The following is a 22,558-nucleotide window of genomic DNA, read 5'->3' on the forward strand; positions in this document are numbered from 1 at the left end:
GTATTCTGACTATATTATTTCTAAGGCACCTATTTTCATAATTATCCAAGTCCAAACAAAAGTCAAGAAGCAATCTGTTGCACTGATCTCTAAAAGTCTCCAACTGGGATACTCTTAGCTAGCTCTCACTTTTCCACCTCTAATGCCTCTATAAGCCATATCTCCTCTACATCCTGCCCAGATGAATACTTATATCATGGGTTATTAAATAAAAACCTTCAGTGAACAACTGATCTCAATCAACAATTGTGCATTTCTATGGAGGACAGCACAGTGGGATGTGGCTAGCTTGTCCTCCCCCTCCACAGAACAGCATTAAGTGTACAATATTCATTTATTCATTTGGCACAGGAAACAATCACTAAAGATTGTTTCCAGCAACAACCATTTGATATCTGTCTGCCATCTGTACGGGGTTTAAGAATCCTTTAGATGACAAATTTTAAGCATCTGTACATGTTTTTATTGTACAGCTTTTCAAATCCAGAGCATGTTGTATCATTTTATTGCAGCACACTGAAGGTAATTACATTGCCAACAACCTAGGTGCCATGGGTATCGGGAACAAAGAATTTGCCCTACACTAACTTTCTAAACAAAGTGGGATAATGCGACTGTTTGTTTTACATTTTTCTGCTAGCACTTCTCAGTCCTCTCAGATAAAACTGCAGAGTAGTCTGTAACTTCAGAAGGATTGTGAATCATTTTGTCTTAGGTACTTGATTATATGTGAAAAAAACAACTTAATTGTATACTGCCAAAAGAGATACATAGAATTGTAATAAAATCTTACTGAGGGAAGCAAGTCCTAACCTACCCATTAATGAAATTCTGTGTTTCCCCTATTCAGATAACTAGTAAAACATAATATATCAAAAGCATTGTTCCTCCTGAATGGCTTTATAATTATTACTTACCACAGATTTTAAATATCGAAAAAAATTTTGAAGAAAATGAAACAATGTTCTGGTAATTGTTCAGGCTTGACTAGGCACTTGTGCAGGTATGCTTGAACTAATATGACTGAAATTGATGAGTCAGATGGCCATACCTACACATTGACATGGTGAATGTTGCTGATGCAGATGAACAATAAAGGGAAAAAAAAGCTAAAACAGCTGTTTTTCAAATATTTTGGCATGTTAAAAAAAAGAGGAAAAGATAGGAAGATTACCTGCTTCTGCACCCTAACTTTGGACTAAACCTAAATCTAAAATACCCGTAAATACTCAAATACAACTGTTGTCAAACAGCGTTTTGCATCAACTGACGTACTTACCATGTACTGGTAGTCTATATAGGCTGCACAGTACAGTTCTGTTTCTGGTCCACATATTAAAAGTGTCAAGTATTTGTTTTTATAGCTTTCTATTGCCTCCATAATAATATATTCTTACATACAAAAGGATGCCACACAATTGTCTATCAGCCATTTAAAAAAGAAAAAAACTTTGTGACTCCTCTAGACTCAAAACAGTATGTATCACAATTACATCTTCCTGTGTTTCATAAGTAAAAGCTTTCATTTTCACTACAGACATGTCTGCAGCTGATCTGTAACTAGAGGAATAGAAACTGAACAGAAATAACAGGTAAGTAACATATTTCTTTTTACCTTTTTGATAAATGGAGATTCTCATTAATATTAAGGTTGTATAGACTCTTTTAACATTAATAAATCCAGTGAAGAATATTGCTACTGAATAATTTCTACTGTGTATATATTAACACTAGCCATATATATCTCTTAAAACATTGGGCTTGGCATACATAAGAGGTATTTCATCTGCACTGCAGTCCCATACCAACATTACATAAAAACTTATACACCTAGAGATGTTTAATTAGCAAGAACAGCAAATAATACAATGTTACATGGTACAATGGTATCAAAGTATTGTGCAGTCTGTGCAGAGAGAGAAGGCAGATGGTGATGGGCAGAGCTCTCTGTATGATTATAGGCAGAGCATGCAAAGCTGAACATGATTTAATCAGTGACTGTTAATTAAATAAATAACTAAAATTAAGTAAAGAGGGGCTGAGCATAGTGGGCTGGCAAATGGGAAGATTTTTGTGACTTCTAGTGTTGTGTTAAGGGATCAGTAGCCGATCATGCTCCTCATAATTAGCAGGGAGAAGAGGAACTGGTCATGGACTGGAGGGTAAAGAAATCACGCAGATGAGAAACAAGTCATGGACTGGAGGGTAAAGAGACATGAGGCAGAGAAGGAACTAGTCAAAACCACAGGGGATGCAGTAGATGAACTATTTGTAGACTGGAGAGTGAGGATAAATGAGGCAGAGAAGGAAAACTAGGCCAATAGCTTAGAATGTTACATACACCTGACCCCTGCACTCTTTATGTTACATACACCTAGCCCATTTACTCTGTACATTACATACATCTGACCCATGTGCTATGGAGTCTCTATACTATATGGATTTATTTAACCATATATTTTGAGTTTCTTCCATGCCTTATGACAATGTACAATGTCTTGCAGCACTAAGGTCTGTTTTATTAGAATGTGCCTTTGTTTGCACCTGCAACAACCCACTTGCGATGAAAGCTGGGAGGTAGCCAAAGATGTGGTGCCTTCTGACAAGGGTATCTTTCTGAATATATTATACACAATAGTATATTTATGATAGGACAGGTGGCAACTAATGTCTGCTTGAAAGTTTACTTTCTGTATGGCAGAGGGGTCATTGTGACAGTGTACAAATCAGAGCAGATTAAACAGTGTTTAGTGCTACATGCAGCAGGGAGTATTGCCAAAAGAGACTGGAATAATGTTCAGTTTGAATATAATCAAAAATAATGTAAAGAAGACATAATAGGCTTGTAAGACAAGCGACTGTGGTCAGTGAGAGGATATGGGGAGAGCTGCACATTTTGACACTAATATTAATGAAAGGGAAAATTACAATCGCTTTTTTAAGTGATAGAGCTATAAACACCGGGACTGACCTGTGATTTAATATGCAGCTGATAGTCAAAGATGAATAAACCTTAATATGACTGTAATTTTGGCTTTGCTGTATGCACTGAACACTGACAGGTCACACAGCAAATATCAGTTTAATTTACAATATACAGGTAATACAGTATGTAATAAAATATTATGCAATAAATGTATAACATTTTTATTATGCAATGTATGCTTTATTGCTGCATACAAGGAAATAGTTTATCCTACCTAATTATTAAAGTTTTAAGTGGTGCAGGTACAACTCAAGAAAAAATGTGCAAGAAAAAATATTCCATACTTCTATATTCTCAGAATTTTGCAGGGAGGACTCAAAATTACAAATCCTATTATGCCAGATCCTGCAGTATTTGAATCCAGCAGGACATTGGAAATGGGCATGGGCCAAATTTTTTAGGTTAATATGTATCTAAACCTTTGTAAGTTTATTGTCTGAAAGATTCCTTACTCAGCACAATTCCATGTTTTTCCTCTCTTGGCAATATGAAGTTCATGTGATGTTTTTAGTTTGTCAAACCATGGAATTTTTTTCCAGAGAAAAATAAGCTAAATGAATCATTATCAGGGGGAATATCTTTGTGGCTCATCATTTACAAGGCTGAATGTTCAAACAACTCTTAAATATATCTGAACATAAAGCTGCATTGTTACAACATGACAATACAAATGGTTATCATTAGGTAAAAAAAAACTCCCTTGTGAATAATATTAAGAGGAAACTTGTGAAATATCTGAAGAGGAAGAGCTTACTTACTGATAAGAACAATAATCATGCTTTATGACAGATAATGGAAAGACTATTGTATTTAGCACAACTTTCAGGCATTTTCTTAAAAATCCTCTTACTCTACATCCCCAGCATTGATCTGCAATGATGTTTTAATTGAACACTACCCTTTGATTATGTTTACAGTGCCTAAAGAAATGTTTCCAATGTTGTGCAAGGACATGTACACTATCAAATGAAATATGCCAGTGGTGACAAACCTTTTTTCATCTGGGTGCCGCTGTTGACATTGAGATAAAATTCACAAGCCACAATGCAAACACTGAAGATGTATGTTTAAAGCTAGAAAAGTTTTAATTTAAAATGAAAGTAAATCCAAATGATGGATATGATGAATCAATAATTTCTGCACTCACCATTTGATGCTCATGTTAATAATGAAAAATACAAAACTAATTCTATCATACAGTGCTGGCCGGTCAAATACTGCTCCCCGCTCACCATTCCTGTACCAAGGAGCAGAAACTACACCACACAATGCTTGTCAGTTAAAAGGGGCCACTAACCTTCTTTGTACTCCAAAATCTCTGCAATGAATACTTTCAGAGAAATGCTATTCATGTGAGAGATAGCCAAGGAGGACATGTTTCTGAGAAATTGGGGTTCACTAAAGGTAAGTGGCCAGATATGTTTGACAGGGTAGCACGGTATTAAAGGGTTAATTTTTCATATCTTGTGATGGCCCCGTAATGATGACATTTTAGGGGGCGTCAGCCACAAGAGTCCTGCACTTGCAGTTACATTTCCCTTTTCTTACAGAGAAATTGGGGTTCATAGAGATAAAGGTGATAGCTATGTGTGACAGGGTAGCATGATATGATGGGTATAATATTTTATTGCAGGGGGAGGACAAAAGGCATTTGCTACTGGCTCCCACATTTCCAGGTGCCAACATCCCTCTGTTTCAGAGAAATTGAGGGTCACAGATGGTAAGTGGTCAGACACCCCACCAGCTGCTCGGTCCATCTGCAGATTTGACTCCAGGCGGCAGTGAGCAGTACTGAGCGTCTCCTCCTAAGTGGGGTTCCATGGCATGGGGAAGGGGCAACCTCACCACAACCTCATCACCAGTTTAAACCCAGTCTGGAAATTTTGTGAACGAGCAAGTATATATTTGAGGGACCTGAGCAAGGGGTGAATTGATAGTACCCTAATGATCATGCCGTGGAAGTGGCCCCCGGGGGTCCCTAACATGCAAACTGAATTTAGGAATCAAGGTCTTGAAATAGCCCCTTTTAGTGTGAAAATATCCCTGCTTGTTATTAGGATGTTATGCTTGTGACCCTGTATCTGGCAACTTGTTATGTTTAGGGGCTTTTGGTTTAGTAGCAGCTCTCAGTGTCCCCTGTGTACCCTGAAATCATCACATTTCTATGACACTCAGTGTAGGAGATATGAAGGTTTATACATGAGGATAATGACACAGCTCTCATGCTGCTGCTGGGAGTACAAGGTTGGCGGGAAGCAGCCACAGCTGATTACCAGGTCTATAGTACATGCCCACTCCCTCGCTTTCCTGGTAGCACTATCTCAATACAGAAACATAGGAGAAGTGCGCATGCCATCCCCCACAAGACAGTAAGCAGAGCAGAAAATGAGCAGGGGGCCGCATCAGGTAGCTCCGCGGGCCATAGGTTGGGCATCCTTGCAGTATGCAGTCCAATTGTCTTTGTACAACGTTCAGTAAATATTGAGTACAGACAACTGGTTCATTTGTACAAACTGCATTGTAAGACACTATATCTCACTGTATGAACAGTCATTACTGTTATTTGTAATATTAATCAGTATCTATAATGTAGTTAATGTTAATTATACTCTATATAACTTTCCTTTCTGTCTGCTGAAAGGTTGTCTAGTCAGAACAGGAAGTGAAAAAAAAACTATTTAACAAACACACAAAATAAGGTAAGGTTTAGCAGGGAAATGGCTGTTAGTTTTGTTTTGATGTCTGTTCACTGTTGCAGAGTTTCCCCCACTTCTTGTCTGGTAAATGGCTGTCACAAGAACAGGAATTAGGGGAAATCTCTCTACTGGAGCCCCTGATAGTTGTAAAATCTGACAGGGGTTGTACCCTTTCCCCATTTTATCCAAAACAACATTAAAAGTTTTGGTATATGTATACTTTAATCCTATGAGTCCCCAAGAGCAGTTGTAAACTGGAACTAAATCCCAACATATAACAAAAAGCAATCATGGAGACCTTTTTTACAGAAGGGATAAGTCAAAGCTGTGTAATTACCTCATTAGGAAATCCATGGCTTGTTCCTTATTATATTCTCTTTGGTCGAAAATCTCAATGTTGTCTATCATGATAGTGAAAACTTGCATAGCACAACCTTTAAACAACCTTTAAACTAAACAAAGACACTTTTTTAGAACCAGCCAAGCTCACATAGAGGAAGCATACCCACAGAGGAATACAAAGGCTGACATTGCTGACCTTCATACCAAAAAAAGCTAAATACAAACATCAGTTTTTTTTCAGCCACTAACCCGCAATGTTAGACTTCTGTTGAGCTGGAATTTTATTACGACATTTCAGAAATAGGTTAGCCTGTATATTTCTCTTACAGCATGTGTCTGTTTCTGTTTGAGTAAATCAAATCATGGATTACTGATCATCTATCCGTCCGTCCGTCCATCTATCTATCTATCTATCTATCTATCTGTCTGTGTGGGTTTAGGTTGTTATTTTGCAAAGTGAATTATTACTCTGCAAAGAAAATACACTCAATTTATAGAAAAAGGCAAAGCTCTACTGATGTCAGCAATCCAATCATGTATAAACTAAAATCATTACTTGTTTTACATTTACTTACTACTCCTGAGTAGATGTTCTTTGCAAAGTGAATTTTCACCACCTTCATTAGCGCCTAATTACTCTTCTAAACCCCATAGTAAATTATTCCATTTACTCCTCAACTCACGTACCCTCTGCTGCAAAGTTTTACATGTCTGTTGTCATAATAATCATTTAACTATAGAAAACCCCTTTTTATGGAGTGAAGTGATATTTGTTGATTTTTCTCAATTGCAGCTCAGTGAAAGGTTACAAAAAATGGATCAAAGTCAATAGGCAGCAACAGCTAGGTAATCTGGTCAGAGAACAGTCATTAGGAGGAGCTCTGCTCCAGCTAAATCCATTATAATGCCCACATGTGCATGCTCATGCCAGATATGGCAAAGTTCAGTGAACAAAAAGCCAAAAATATGTGCCCTGTGAAGAAATGCTTTATTGGTCCTTACAGGAATATGCCAGTCATATGAGGACTGACCCAGATACTAAAGCCACAAACTTCACTAGCAGATAATTGCATTAAACAAACTTCAGGGAATTTTGCCATAGAAGCAACTCTTATTTATTGAGATGCTTAGGCAAAAATTGCTTTAAAACTGTTACTTTCTTTATTAAAAATGTGAATTTTTGGGAGAAGTTGGGCAATGTTAATGTAGTTCAGGTTTTTTCATAATGAGCTTTCCTTTCTAGAGTATTTAATCATTGATGTTTTTGTCTTTTTACCTTTGTTTTTGGATGTGTGTTTTATCAAAGGGATTATTGAGGCACCCAGTCCAGGATAGCTGAAAGCAACTTCTGTTACCATTAGGCAATGGTGACTTCTGTAACCTTTATGAATAGCCCATGGCATCCTGAGAAATGAAAGCTCCAATTTCTTAAAAATCAAGCAACACTAAAGAAGAGGTTACAAAAATAAACTCATTAACACTATATGACATGTTTACTGGTAACAAGTTGTTGCAGGATTTCTCAGAAGCAAATTATATCACTAGCTTTTACTTTTACATAAGGATTTTGCTGCGTATTGAAAGAAAAATATAATACCAAGTAGAATAAAATAAATGAAGGATTTTTCTGCCTCGGTGGAATTTTCATTATGTTATGCCGTAAAGATGTAGCAAGACCTAATAACTGAAAATGCAACTTGAATCAAAATTTCCTATTTGATTTGGATAGACAAAAGACTATATGATTTTTTCAGCCACTAATATGGGAAATTTGTCTCCAGACTGTCTCCAGTGGAGACATGGACAGCATTGAATTCTTCCCTTATCTGTGAGTGAGGGTTAAACAAGTTATTTGGGGCTTTTGTTGTGTTTACAGCATTTGCTTGTTTTTCCCAGATATAAGGGCTTCAGTAGGACACATAGACCATAGAGATAAAAGCATATAACAAAAAACATATAACAGAAACAGCCTAAAATGCGCCCCAAAAATGAAAGCAAAGGGCAAATTTTTTTTACAGTCTGAGTGTAGGCGTAGATTTAAATAAATACAGTGTGCTGATTCATGGATGTTGTTTGCAGTGATTAGTTTGTTTGCTGTAACTGTAGGTCATGTGTACAATGCATCATCTTTTATTAGCTTTGCCTATGAGTACTAGGTTCAGCTACAGTTCCCATTACTGCTTTGTATGTCCATATACACTGATTGGAGAATATAAAGCATTTAGATATCAGGACAAGCCATGAACAGTACAGAAATTTCTGAAGTATTACTGCCTCCTTTATTTGCCAGGTGACGCACACAAATCAGTTACATGTGAATTATATCCATGTGCAACTGCAGTGTTTCTCAAGTGGGGTTCTCCAGAGGTTTCTAGGGGTTCCTTGCACAATGAAAAATGTGTGCCTCTCAGGTCAGTGTAAGTGACACCAATAATCATTTTCTGGCTATCTACAAGGGTGACATTTTTTTTGCTGTCCAGAAATGTAAGAAGCATTCTTCCCACTGACTTCCATGATAATGTACTGTGAGCTGCGGATATACAGAAAGGGTTTCCTGAGGACATGAAAGTTATATTTAAGGGTTACCCCCTAAAAAAAGGTGGAGAAAGGCAGTTTTATATAGTACATCAATATCAGTAAAAAGGACATATCAGTTCATAATATATTATAGTACAAAAGATATTATATTTCTTATAGAAGGCAGTACACCATTTGGCACACTTCACCATTTGTGGTTCACAGCTCTCAGTTTGCCATTTCCAAGATGCACTCCATGTGTAGATTCCATTTTAAAGGCATAAAAAGAGAAAAAATGGGGCCCCATAGAAAAATTCTGATGGGTCCCATACAACCAAGAGTAAGCCTAAATTACAGACAGGTAGCAGAGGATATACCAGAGACTATTATAATAAAATGAAAAATAATAGAGTACAGTTCTAACAATAGTTTGCCAGCAAAGAGAGGAAAAAAGAGCAGGAAAGTAATTTTAAACCTCAATCTCAGCCAACTACTTTGTTCTTGGTAGTATTTTTTCTCATCATTTGATCTATTTAGGAATAGATGTTAGGATTAGGATTTTGCTGCTAATTTTAACCTGAACGTCATGGTCAGTAAACAAAGAAGAAATAATACCAACAATAATTATATTGTTCTTTTTTTAAAAAAAAAAAAAAACATTCTTTATTTTAAACTTTCAATAGGGTACAGAAAAAAACAGGGAGGGGTAAACATAAATATTTTAAGGAATTAATAAAGCAAAATAAATATAGAAACATGACATCCGTAAATATAATACTCCAAACAAATTAGTACAATCTTGGTACAACAGAATGAAAATAATTTGGTATATAAAAGTGCTAGAGAACACTTAGATAAAAAGAAAACAAGAGGGTATGGGGGGGGGGGGGGGGGGGGGGGGTTAGGACAGTAGGGAGAATGTGGAGGGGAAGATAATTATATTGTTCTTAATGTAATTGTATATAATGGCATACATGTTAGTGTTTGTCCCCAAATTACTCTGTACCCAAATGCAAACATCTGGAGGTGGCTTTTTTGAAGAACTACAAACTTTTACAGAAGCTAAATCATGCACAAATAATCTCTTTTTCAGCTTTTTGGCAAGCTTTCACAACAGCTGCATATGATGACAGTCATGGGGGTTTCCTTGACAATGTAAATAAATGGGTTTGGTTCCACCATTTAAGAATAAATCTGAAGTCTCAGTAGACATTGTATCTCTTATTAATTACCAGAATAAATACTCTTTAATCTGGCCAATCAGTTGAGTCCACCTATTCCAACCATTACAATCAATACTTTTATTTATTGGTTTATTAGGCCAAAGTAACTTTTCAAGTACTATTCCTGGCTTGCTAACGCATTTCAGATAAAAATACAAACAGATGTTCTGCTATTACATTTGGCAGTTATTGAAAAGCAAGTTGGGAAACTAAACACTATTGTGCTGAGGTATAGTCCTGTGTTTCAGAATCTTGAATAAAATATTTTTCATCTACTTGTAAACAGAAAACACTTGTAAACATCTACATTTTTCATCATTCTTGTAAACAGAATAAATGGGATTACATTTCCTCTCATAAAAAATGGAGGAAAGGACCTAAAATCTTCATTCCCTGGCAAGTCTTGCCATTATTCCATTTAATGGTTATTAATAGTTTGTTTCCATGACATCCCTGAGCTTATCAAGATGACAACTAAATGAATTTATGCTCTTAACTGATTGCAAAATTATTTTCTTGGGGTAAAACTCCCCACAATTTTTGATCTCCTTAACTAAGCTGAAAGAAACATAAAAGTAGAAATGTGGAAAAAGCCCAACAGGGGTTCCAATTTACCCTGAATTGTGCCAAAACTATAAACAAATGTTTTGACTGGAAAAGTTTTTTAAGACCAAGTTCAAATCTTATCATTTAGACAGTGACAGAAAGAGAGATAATCTTAAAACTTTCAAAAAGGGCTATACACAAATCTCTGGATGGCCCAAAGCAGAAAATACTAAATCAGGCCTTAATCGTGGAGATTAGGTGATATTCTTCTGTTTGCAAAAAGCAAAGAAGTCAATTTTGTGTTGGTTACAGTAACACAAATTTCACAAACGTTGTCATCTGACTCCATGTAAGAAGTCAGATGATGCTTAGCAAGCTTAGCAAACTTAGCATGCCAATATTAAGCTGTTTTTAGTCCCTTACTCCCTTGTTTAAGATGGTAGGCAGAATTGACATGATTAATATCTAATGGGGGAAGGGATACATATCACTTTATGACTAAGATGCTGTTTTATAAAGTACTGTAAGTGCCATATAACATACAATTACATGGTATATACTGCTGTTGTATGATGTAGCAAATGATGTACTATACTGTTGGTGCATGGTATATCTGGAGTAATATATGATGTTATATATATTTTAGATGCCACATCATTGTTGATTGTTAAAATATACAGATTTGTGTGATATTGCTGCCGGTTATATTTACACTATCTATTCTAGATATTATTATCAATAATACACAGTAGTATGGACTTTACAAAGTCCATAGTCATGTCACTAGCTTCCCTCAAAGGAGCTCACAATCTAATGTCCCTACCATAGTCATATGTTATTAATACAGTCTAAGGTCAGTTTGTGAGGGAAGCCAGTTAAACTTTTTGTATTGTGTTGTGTTTTTGTAACCTGTTTTTGGATTGTGGGAGGAAACTGGAGTACCCAGAGTAAACCCACACAAACACAGGGAGAACCTGCAAACTCTATGCAGATAGTGTCCTGGCTGAGATTCAAACCTGGGACCCAGCGCTGCAAAGGCCAGAGTGCTAACCCCTGAGCCCCCGTGCTGCCCACTTTACTAGATATAGAGTCTAGCTGACAGCTCCGCTCCCCTGATTGTTTTTGCAGTTCTACATAGTCCCGAAAAAAATGAATTTCCCCCCTATATACTTTAATGGTATTCGAATTAGGCGTTCCATCACCCAAATATTGGGCTATTCGATCGAATAGCTGGTGAATCAAACACTCAGCTGTTTGACCAACACTATTGCTGATACACAGATACCTGGCATCACATTTCATTTACTGGCACATAAATTTTATTAATTGATTTATGGCAACTTTAAAGAATATGTCCTAACAGAATGAAATCTATGCAGTACAATAAAGCACCTAGGGGACTTATAAATAGCTATGCACTGTACATCAAAGCACCTAGGGGGCTTTTAAGTGGCAATGCCTTTTAAAATTCCTGTAGGTGCTTTGATGTACAGTTTAGATTTTAAATAAATGCTTACTTGGTCAAAATAATAGAGTTTTTTGGGTATTTATTATTTTTATTACTAACAAAAGCAGGAGGACAGATGTAAATTCATTAATTATTGTTACACAAAGAATGTGTCTGAATGTAATCATAGCTGCTTTGCATATGTTACAAATTTCCTTTTCTTATGTCCATATTGAAATTTTAGAGCCTGTGTTTCTTGTATCACATATTGTATGTACGCACAGAAAGAAACCTGCACTTCTAAAAAAATGATACATATCTCCAAACAATTCACAAAATATGATTTCTTTTGTTTGTTTTTCAGTGAAAACATGATTTATCCACTGTTTTTTCTTCTTATCATGCCTGAACTCTGTACAGTAATATTTGGTAAGTCATCATTTAATGTCTCTTAATGTTGTTTACATTTAAATTGTATATATAGCTAAACTATTTATATATATATATATATATATATATATATACATATATATATATATATATATATAGTTATTTATTTATATCCTGTTGATCAGGGTCATGTGCACAGAAAGTTATGAAAAGTCCAGAAACTTAGAATTTTCACTGTTGTATGAGATGGGGGAAAGACTTGAAACGGGTTTAACTTTCATTAACTATTCTGTTTTATCTGTTTAGCTTTATTTGTAGTAACAGTTCCCAAATCAACTTACACAGTAAAATATGGGGATACAGTAAATATGTCATGCCACTTTCCATTTAAAAAAGATGAAGATATCAATGAACTGAAAGTATCTTGGCAACATCATGAGGCACACGTCAAAACACAAGTGGTAAGGTTTACCAATGGAAAGGAGGAACCGATAAACCAGGAGAATCCATATAGAGGGAGAGCATCTTTGTTAACAGAAGAATTGATAAAAGGAGAGGCAATTCTTCAAATTAAGGATGTAAAACTTATTGATGCAGGAACATATCTCTGTATGTTACAATTTGAAGGATCTGACTACCACAAAGTTACACTAGAGGTTCAAGGTAAGTTGTTAAAAGTGTAAATAATAATCATGGAACAAGCTGTTACAGTGCATGGTAGTAATGAAACAATCACAGGTAATTATCATTGTCTATTGGAAGTTTATTGTCTTTGATGCAAAGGTTTATATTCCTAAAGTCACAAATTTCCTCTATAATATGACAGTAGATATGTCAAATGATGGCATCCACTAAGCCAGACTGGCATACTTGTTTATGATTTTTTACATTTTTGGATAGATTTGGAAAGGTTTAGAATATCTGTCAGATTTTCATTGCATTCTGTCGTCTCATTGTTTAGGAAATTCCTCCAGCAAATACAAACAAATAAGTAAAAGACCGACATACACTCAGACTTCCCCTAATCTATTCAAAATAAGAAAAGGCTGATATGCTAATATATTAAAAAAAATACTACACAGGTGTCTATCAAATTATATATACTATAGTGGGCAGAGGTATCCGCAAGGACCCGTTTGAAGCCCTTTTGATGTTACGCCCCCAGGGTGCCACCAAGTGCCAGTTTCGCCTTATGGCCTTTGTACTTACTGCCGCCAAGCAGACCCTGACTAAAGTTTGGTGGTCTGGCATGCCCACTGTGGCACAAGTAAAAAGAAGAGTGGTATCTAATCAACAAAAATATGGTGGCTAGACTCCAGAACAGTCTGCATATTTTCAGAAAGGTGTGGGATCTGTGGATTGAACACTATATGCCCGCAGAATTTGATAGTTCTCTCCTTACCATATGAGTGGGCGGAAGGTCGACTTCTTTTATCCCCATTTGTTTTGCTTCTGTGTCAATGTAAAATTGGTAATTTTATGTCCACATCGAGTTGTACCCGGTCCTTCCCAATCCCCTTCCCCCACTCTCTTCCTCCCACCTGTTTGTCTTGTCCTTGTCTTTCCTGTTTTTTAGTGTAAGTGCCTGTACTAGGGGTATAGATAGCTATTTTGCACTAAGAGGGAATGTTTATTATCGAATTCCTACTGGGATTGGGTTTGATTGCACATATTATTCTCTCTATTACACGGATACCCTAGATGCTATATTATCTGGTATGTACCTCCTTGCGACTTATGTGCCTTAGAAATTCCACTTTTGCAGATAATGGTTTTATAATGTGCACTTTTTGTTTGTTTATATGGTAAATCTGTGTGTCATGTTTATTGTATGTGTTTACTATTTTGAAAATGTATTAAAAACTGTATCGGAAAAAAAAATACTACACATAATTTAATCACAAAAAAACAAACTTTGCTGGGCAAAAAAATCTTCTTAGAATTTCAGCTGTCATGAAAAAGTCAGCAAATGTACTAATTTATCATTGATGTAGTGAATTATTCAAATATTGGGGAAAGATTTATGCTATAATTTAAATTACCTGCCATTTATGTTTTTGAAAAAAAAAATGTGCCGATCAATGAGTTGGAATCTGTCTTAAAACTCCTAAAGTTTCTATACAGAAGTTTCTTCTCCCTCATGTACTGGATAGAACAGATACAAGTGAGAGAAACAGACATGTAGTGTGGTTTTGCTAAACTGGAACAAGCTTATCAATAAACTTATTCTTTATGCAAATCATTCAGAAACATTTGAACCATTTATGGGATAAGGATGATTGTAGTATATTCAGAAAACAGCATGCAGAGTATAAAACAGTTTAAAAAAAACCTTGCAATATATAAAAAAGTGCATCTAGGGATGGGAGTGGGTGAGTTTCATTTTAAATATGTTTCACACTTAAGATAATAAACTGCTTATTTTGTAGTTCGATATGACACAGTAAAATCCTCTGTATAAATCTTACTTTTAATAAAGAGTTCTTGAAATTAGAAGTTCCACTTTCTAGGGTATTTACACGCTGAATTAAGGATATGATACTTTTCTCTGGTAAATATAAGCAGCAGCTGCCAACTGTCCATGCATACAATTTTTGTAGGATCGTAAAATCTGCAGGAAATGTTTAATATATACTTCAACTTTTAATTGCAATGTTTTCTTTGATTTTCATTGTAGCACCATACACAAACATTCAGATGTCCTCTCATGTATCAGAGGCAGACAATCAAATATATCTGTCATGCTATTCACTTGGATTTCCAAAGGCAGATGTCTACTGGACAGCAAATGGTGTCAATATAAACTCTCCAGCAAATATTTCTCATGTTCAGACAGAGGATGGCTTTTATAATACAACAAGCACAATCAAAATAATGGATAGGACAAAAATATACAGCTGTTTGTTCTGGAACAAAGCACTTAATGAAACAACAGGAGCTTCTATTAGATATCCAGGTACTTTCTGAAAGCAAAAAAAAATGTTTACCTTGAAGTTGATACTACTTTACGTTATATTTTGGCAACTGTAGCAATAGCAAGCCTTGTGACTCCTATAAGGCCAGAAAGCACTGTCTGGTTGCACAGTTGGTAATGTATGTAGTAGTGGCATTTAGGAAAAAAATATTAAAAATGATCCATAAATAGCATGTCAAGAATTGCCTTTTTATTGCAATTGCGTTTATAGTTACATGTGTAGACAATATTTGCATGAAAATGTGAAGACCAAAGTAAATAAGGAAAATCTGGATTTTTTATTTATTATGTGTACTTCATGCAAAGTGCTGTACACTGAGTTTCTGTCAGTTGTCCAACGTGTTATATACTGTTGCCTGGTTTGTTGTAGTTCATATAAACTTCATGGAGCCACTGAAAAAGGTCTTAACTTTTGCTTCAAGCCCAGTTTAAGTTGCAATGTGGTGTGTTGCCAGCCAATTTATGGCTTCCTTAATGCATAGCTTGTGAACATGTGAAACAACAAGCGTTAATGTGTGTTTGGTAATGCAATGTAGTGCTACCTTGTGATGGCACAAAACATGATTTTGAACTTTAATTATAAGTTTTGTTTATTCTTTATTGTATTCCACTGAACTGTCTTTATTACATGTATCAAATGTATCACATATATTACATTGATTACATGATCTCTATATAACAGCAACACACGGCTCAGTTTGGAGGCAGAAATATAATTAGTAATAAAAACATCTAAGAGGTGAAAAAAGTCCTACAGAACTTACAAGCTAAAAACTATTAACTTACACCTTTATGTGAGGGATCAATGCAGGGGTTTCTTTCCTCAAACTGTTATATTATAATACAAGCCAAACAACCATATCAGCTTTCTGCCGGATTGACTTTCATTATGAAATTTTTATTGAGTTAGCTAGAGTTATTGCACACTCAGAATATTAGAATATTATCACTATTGTTAGATTAGGCATGGAAACCTAACCAACTAAATCACTGTCGGCTCATTTTTATTTATCAGTTTTACAAGACCAATAAGGAAACAAAAATTAGAGCACTTAATATACCAACCACTAATATCTGAATTCTGAAAAATGAAGGAATTGAAGAATTAGTATATATACTGTATGTGTACACTGTAGTTATGTAGTTAATGTAGTTATATATATATATATATATATATATATATACACTGTATGTGTATATATATATATATATATATATATATATATATATATTTATTTATATGTATATTGATTACAACCAACATGCAACATGTTACAAATAGATTGAGATCTTATGAAGAGATGGGGATGTTGGCAAACCAGTGATAGACTGGTCAGGATCAGAGCAGTAAGACGTATTTTCAGTGGTCCATCTATGATAACCAGTGGGTCTGCTCAGCTGTTGTTTTTCAGAGTTGTTAATTTTATAGATGAACCTTACGAGTAGTTGTCAGTTTCCATGATGACGGCCTTAGAGAACACATAGGATAGTTACAGTGAAGTAGTATCTACATTTTACAAGACCAGTTAAAATCTTTTACTTTTTTTGCTTAATGTGTTCTCACCATATTATGATTAGTGATTATTGTTTAGGAAATTACTTAAAATACCTCCCATTGCTGCTTCTTTAAGTTGTGTGGTTTCTGCTTGTTGTACCTGTTATACTTTCCTACTCCCTTACATACTTGTATTGGAGGGAAGGGGTGTATCAGACTAGGCCCGTTACATGAAACAAAGCAGTAGTTTTAACCCCAATTCTATTGAACTGCACTCATATGTACCCCACAGCACAGTTGCAAACCCCTATAAAGGCAAATTCGGACTAACATTTACCATCCCAGAGCTCCTACTGAAAAACACCAGTACCCAAAAACCCATGGTAGTCATGTCAGGTTATGAGTATAACAATAAATCATATATATTTGGGTCATGCCGGAAGTTATTTCAATTGCTTTTATTTTTGTTTTGTTTGTTTTAGAGAAATAAAGATAACATTTTTGCATTTAGAGTTAAAAAAAATAAACATAGTCCCCTAGAGATATATTTATTTACATCACTGTTTCCCAAGAAGGATTCCGTGGAACTCTAGTGTTCCACCAGAGGTTACTACAGGTTCAACAAATTCCAGTGAATACTTTTATTATCCGTAAGGGTGACAATCTTCCCACTGACTTGCAATGTAAACTAATGTATTGTGAGTTGTGGATATAGTGACTATAGTAGGTGTCCCCTGTAGACGTGAAAGTTATTTAAAGGAATTCCCTTGTTAAAAAGGAATGTTAAAAAGGTCAAAAAACACTGATTTAGAAGAATCCATTGTGGGTGATGTGTGACTGATAAAAACTATTGCAAAAAGTAAAAAAAAATATATATATATATATAAATAATATATATATATATAAAGCCACTCGCCCCTAAAGCTGAAACAGCCTGATCAGGGATGACTGTCATGTTCTCAGATCTCTTAGTTAGTTACCTGTAAATTTCATCTTCAATTATTAAGCTCTGTAAGCAACCAAGAAACAAATGTACAAAAACCTTTACATGCTTTTTTTAAGGTTTAATTTTAGTGACATTTCTGCAGTTTACAGTGTATCTGGTGTCTCTGGATCAAGAATTAAATAAAAAGCAAGAAGGAACATAGTTATAAATGGTGCAAAGTATGTTGTAGGATTGAGATTTTACCCCAGAAAACTAATGATAGAGTAGGGGCTAAAAAACTGGAAACTTATTTTGAGTAAGGGAATTATTTCTTAGTCGAGAACATTATATATAGACCCCAATGGTTTTTTAGTAACATTTACATTAAAAATTTACATTTAAATAAATTATTATTTTATTAAATTAATTTGATAAAACATTTACAGTGTTTATTTTCTTGATATATTTTGGGCCTATTTTTTTAAAGCTTTCCAAAACTAAAAAAAGATAGACCATCCAACATAATCAATAAAAATTTGGTAACAAAAAATAAAGATAGACTATCATTGAAGAATGTGGGCCATACAACAAACAATGAATGGATTTTATTTGCTATTAGTTGGCAAATATTTTTAATCTTGAACCAGTTCCATTACAGGTTTGCTTGATTACCCAGGTTCTCACATGGCCAATGCAAAATAACCAAAGCAATTTGCTTTGGGCTGCCAAGTTCTTCTATTTCATGCCTTTTTTCAATATAACCCCTGCCTTGATGACAAGCTCTATTACAGTTTGTTCTTTATAATGTAATCCTGCTCATCCTGACACCCTACATGCTTTTGACGTTCATACTGTGAACTGTGTTCCATTTTTATACCAAAACCATATACTTATACGATACTTATAAAACAAGGAAAAAAAATTATTTGTATCCAAAACATTCCTCTCTCCCTTAATCATCTTTTTCTGTAGTGTTGAATATGTTACTTTCACCATTCTAAAGTCCAGTGATCTTCTGGGAATTGAAATGAAAACTAACCTCAAAGCCTTCATGTACAGTATGTTTTACAGCGGACCTAAATTAAAATTTTTACTTTACATAAAATGGAAGACAACCCTTTTATATAAATTAAGAATATTATTCTTTTTTTTTTTGACTGCAACACCATTTAAAACAAAACTAGTGGTGAAGCTTCTCTCCTTCCTGTCTTGATCGCCGCACCATGGATACCTACTTTACCCATCCCAGGATGCTCTTGGCTGCCCCTTCTGCACATGCTCAGGGCATGAACGGACGTTTTCCTACACTGAGGGGAAAGAGATGACCATCCCACGGATGCACAGTGAGATTGGCACCTTTTTCCCCCCTTTACAGTAGGCTATGTCACCCAATCTTGCATATGTGCAGATCGGGTGACGTAGATGGTGGCACCCGGCGCTTCCTACGCATTGGGTTACAGAGGAATTCCAGGACGGCGCAGGACCAAATCGAGGACTTTTCCAGCGCAAACGAGGGATCTGCAGAATTAAAGGTGTAATTTTTTTTTTTTTAAATTTCCAGTTTAGTCCGGCCTCAAATAAATGACATTACACTGTACCCCCAATGTAAGAATCTGTCAAGGAGGAAAATATGTAAGGTACTTTTGTATCTCCCATCTCATTCATGGACAAGCAATACAGATACACCAATATTATGCAGGGCAAACCGAGGCAAATATAAGTGCACTTTAAATAGCATTATAATTTTGAGAACAGAATGTGAAAATGGTAAATATTGTTATACAAAACAGTACACTAGAAGACGTTTTCAAATTAAATAGCATAACACAATATATTTGTAAAAAATAACTGCTCATCTTGATCGTAATATTGAAAATTGAATGGGAATAATTTTTGTCTTTCAATGTTTGCATACTTATGGTATTCCACAATCCACATAATATATGTAAATTAGTTAGTCATAGGCAACAGACAATAATATGGGGAAAGCCAGGCTCATATTTAAATAGCCAACTTCCTTATGTTTTGATTTGGATTTAACAGCTCACATTCTGTTGATAATAACAGCCACAACTGGTTATAATGATTATTTGTATACATTACTGTACAACACAAATTTATATAAAAAAATGTTTTAGCCACACACAAAGTGTTCACATTTAGCAAACAAATTGTCCCCTGCCATATTTCAGTGGTCGGTATTAGCAGCCACCAACCAGAGTTTTTAGTATTTTCCTTCCTTAGCAAGCATTAAAAAAACATATAAAAAGTACATATTTGAACTCTTTGGTTCTGTTATGGGTGAGCACAGTGTAAGGACTTCCATTGTACCCAGCCAGTTGCATGGCAATGTTAGGACGTAAGCCATCCTGTCAATGTTCTGATGTCAGGGGGTAACCGGAGGCACCTTGGATGAGGGCCATGAAACTGGAGCTGGCTGGGAGTTGGATGCTGGTGGAGAAGTGATATCATGATTAATGCGTTGGTCCTAGAGTCAGTGTGTTGTATGAGCCAACCATACCACTGTATCCACCCTGCTGGCCATCACTTAGTAATTGCCAGGATAACTGGTTCACATACAGCTTTGCAACTTTAATTCAAGAGCCTGGCTGCTGTCCGCCTGTAATTGTATGATTACAATGCACCAATGTTTGAACATTCTGGCAACATTCTGGAGAAGTTATCATTAAAAATGTCAATTATCTAATGTCTATTTAGCTAGGAGTGTGGATACTCCCACACTTTTCATGTGGTATGTGCCTCGGTATTCACCAAGTCATGAATGGTATTTTAATAAAGTATAATTAAGTATAGTTAATCTATGAAAGGGAAGACTAATAAGGAATGAAAGATACCAACATTTTAAAGTATGACTTTCTGACTGGCTAAATTCATGACATTGTTTGAGTTATTCGGTTTATACACTTGGTTAATTATTTATTTCCTTTCACTTTTTCTCCAGATCTTGATAATTACGGTCCGTCAACTATAATGAAAATTTTAATTCCATGCTTGGCTTTATTTATTGTGTTTGTCATATTATTTACTTGCTTTCAGAGTTTCAGGAAAAAAGGTATGTCATATCTATTTGTATTTATTGCATACATCATCTGAAATTCAAATTTATTTACTCATATTTTTGTTTGTACCGTCATCTGTGTCAGCTAATCAAGGCAGATTCCCTACACATTCTGTCCCAAGAAAGATCTAGGGTAGAAAGTAGGCAGAAATCATTACAAAATGAGCAGAAATCCCACTGATCCAAAAAGTTCTTCTATTGGAAGATATGTCATCTACCCCTGTTCCAGTGGCAACCTAAAACTTTGAAACCCCCCAACTTTATCTTTGACAGAGTGAGACCAACAAAGAAGTTTTGAAAGAGTTTCTGTCTCCACAAAATAATTTTGGGTTGCCTATACCTGATCAGGTGATCCATTTCTCTCAACCCTTACATGTATCTCTCAACTAAAAGGAGGTCGCTGACTGGTTGTTAGATCAAGCAAGTTTTTCAGTAATATCAAGACAAACTCGCATAGTATATGCTCAGCGTACTCGACTTCACTTAATGTATATCTGTGTATGAGTTCACTGTCCATGGTAAAAGTTGTATGTCCACCCTATTGACCTGTAGCTATTTGATACTGCTCATTTGCTTTCTTGCTACTTCAAAATAATATTGAAATCTAGCATTAAATTTAATTTAGAATAGTCTTTCATGAGATGACACACATCTGCAAATTATCACCCTATGCTACAAACGTTGTGATCAACAATTTTCTGTTTATTGGGAAATCATCTTTTGATGCTCTAAATCAGAATTATGCAAAAACACCATAACAATGTGCAGAATCCTCTAGCTGCCTATTCTCTTAGGGTAGGAGCAGCAGGAGGGTTAAATCAGCTGCAGTAGCAGATACACCCTTATTTTAAGGTTGTCCAAGTACATTCTGTACTTGGAAGGCACTGTTCCAAAATCTATGTGTCAAAGTTCTAAAGGGAAGTCCCTTGCTATCCTAAGTTTAACAGGCTTGAGTTGGCTGTAGCACAGCCACACCATAAATTGTTTTCATACTCTACTGGTAGCCTGGGTTGTAAAAGAGCTTTAATGTACCAATTAATTATGGGGACATTCTGTGTGCCTGCTTGGGAGTGACTATATAATAGACATTGTTTGGTGCAATCCAAATGTTGATTTGTATTGATAAGCTTTTGTTCACTTTAAATGTGTTTTGAATTTTATACAAGTCTATGAGAATGGAAACACCCCCTTAAAACAGGTCAAATGCACCTTTCAATGAACTGAATTACTCTGAACTCTGAATAATCAGTCATGCTAAACAAATGCAACCAACACAGGGTTAAAGCATGTTGTCAAAGGCCCTAATAATATTGTAATGCAATAAGTTATAATAAGATAAGTAATAAGTTATAATAAGTTGCAATAAGTTATAATAAAATAAGTAATAAACTTAATGTGGTAATTTATTATTTTGTTTTATTTGTGATTTTTTGGGTGATAAGAGTACAGAATATAAATTAGTAAAATAACAGTTACATAATATATATTAAAGCTAAATTAAATTGTAGTATCTATAAACCAGATCACTAAAATGTATAAAAGCAACATAGCATCTCCCCTCCTATTGTTTGTTACTTCCCCCACCTCCTAGATTGTAAACTGTTAGACGGCAGGGTCCTCTCCTCCTCCTGTTTCACTGTCTGTATCTGTCAGTCATTTGCAACCCCTATTTAATGTACAGCGCTGCGTATTATGTTGGCGCTCTAAAAAACCCTGTTTAATAGTAAAGCAGAACCAAAGTCTCAGTATGCGTTACTTTGCTTAAAGAATGCTATGTCTATGAGCTTCTTTTCAGGGCCAACATCTTTGCTTGGTCTTCTCCTGGGTTTAACATTTTCGGCCAATGTGACTGGCCTAATAGTGATGATGTAATGCCCGCCTGTGCACGTGGGAGTTCATTTATCCAGATAGTGGGGCAAGTGCTGCTCAGTGTACATT

At 35.4% G+C, this 22,558-nt stretch overlaps 1 protein-coding gene across 1 annotated transcript in view; it reads left to right on the plus strand.

Annotated features, from left to right (window-relative positions):
* Nucleotides 1-22,558, plus strand: part of CD274 (CD274 molecule) — a 54,344-nt gene that overhangs the window by 26,061 nt on the left and 5,725 nt on the right. The window contains exons 8-11 of the mRNA XM_072403234.1: nucleotides 12,122-12,186; nucleotides 12,454-12,810; nucleotides 14,825-15,103; nucleotides 20,504-20,614. Coding sequence (XP_072259335.1) covers nucleotides 12,122-12,186; nucleotides 12,454-12,810; nucleotides 14,825-15,103; nucleotides 20,504-20,614 — 812 coding nt within the window. The remainder of the gene's footprint in view (nucleotides 1-12,121; nucleotides 12,187-12,453; nucleotides 12,811-14,824; nucleotides 15,104-20,503; nucleotides 20,615-22,558) is intronic.

Source organism: Pyxicephalus adspersus, chromosome 3, assembly GCF_032062135.1.
Source record: "Pyxicephalus adspersus chromosome 3, UCB_Pads_2.0, whole genome shotgun sequence".
NCBI classification, from domain to species: Eukaryota; Metazoa; Chordata; class Amphibia; order Anura; family Pyxicephalidae; genus Pyxicephalus; species Pyxicephalus adspersus.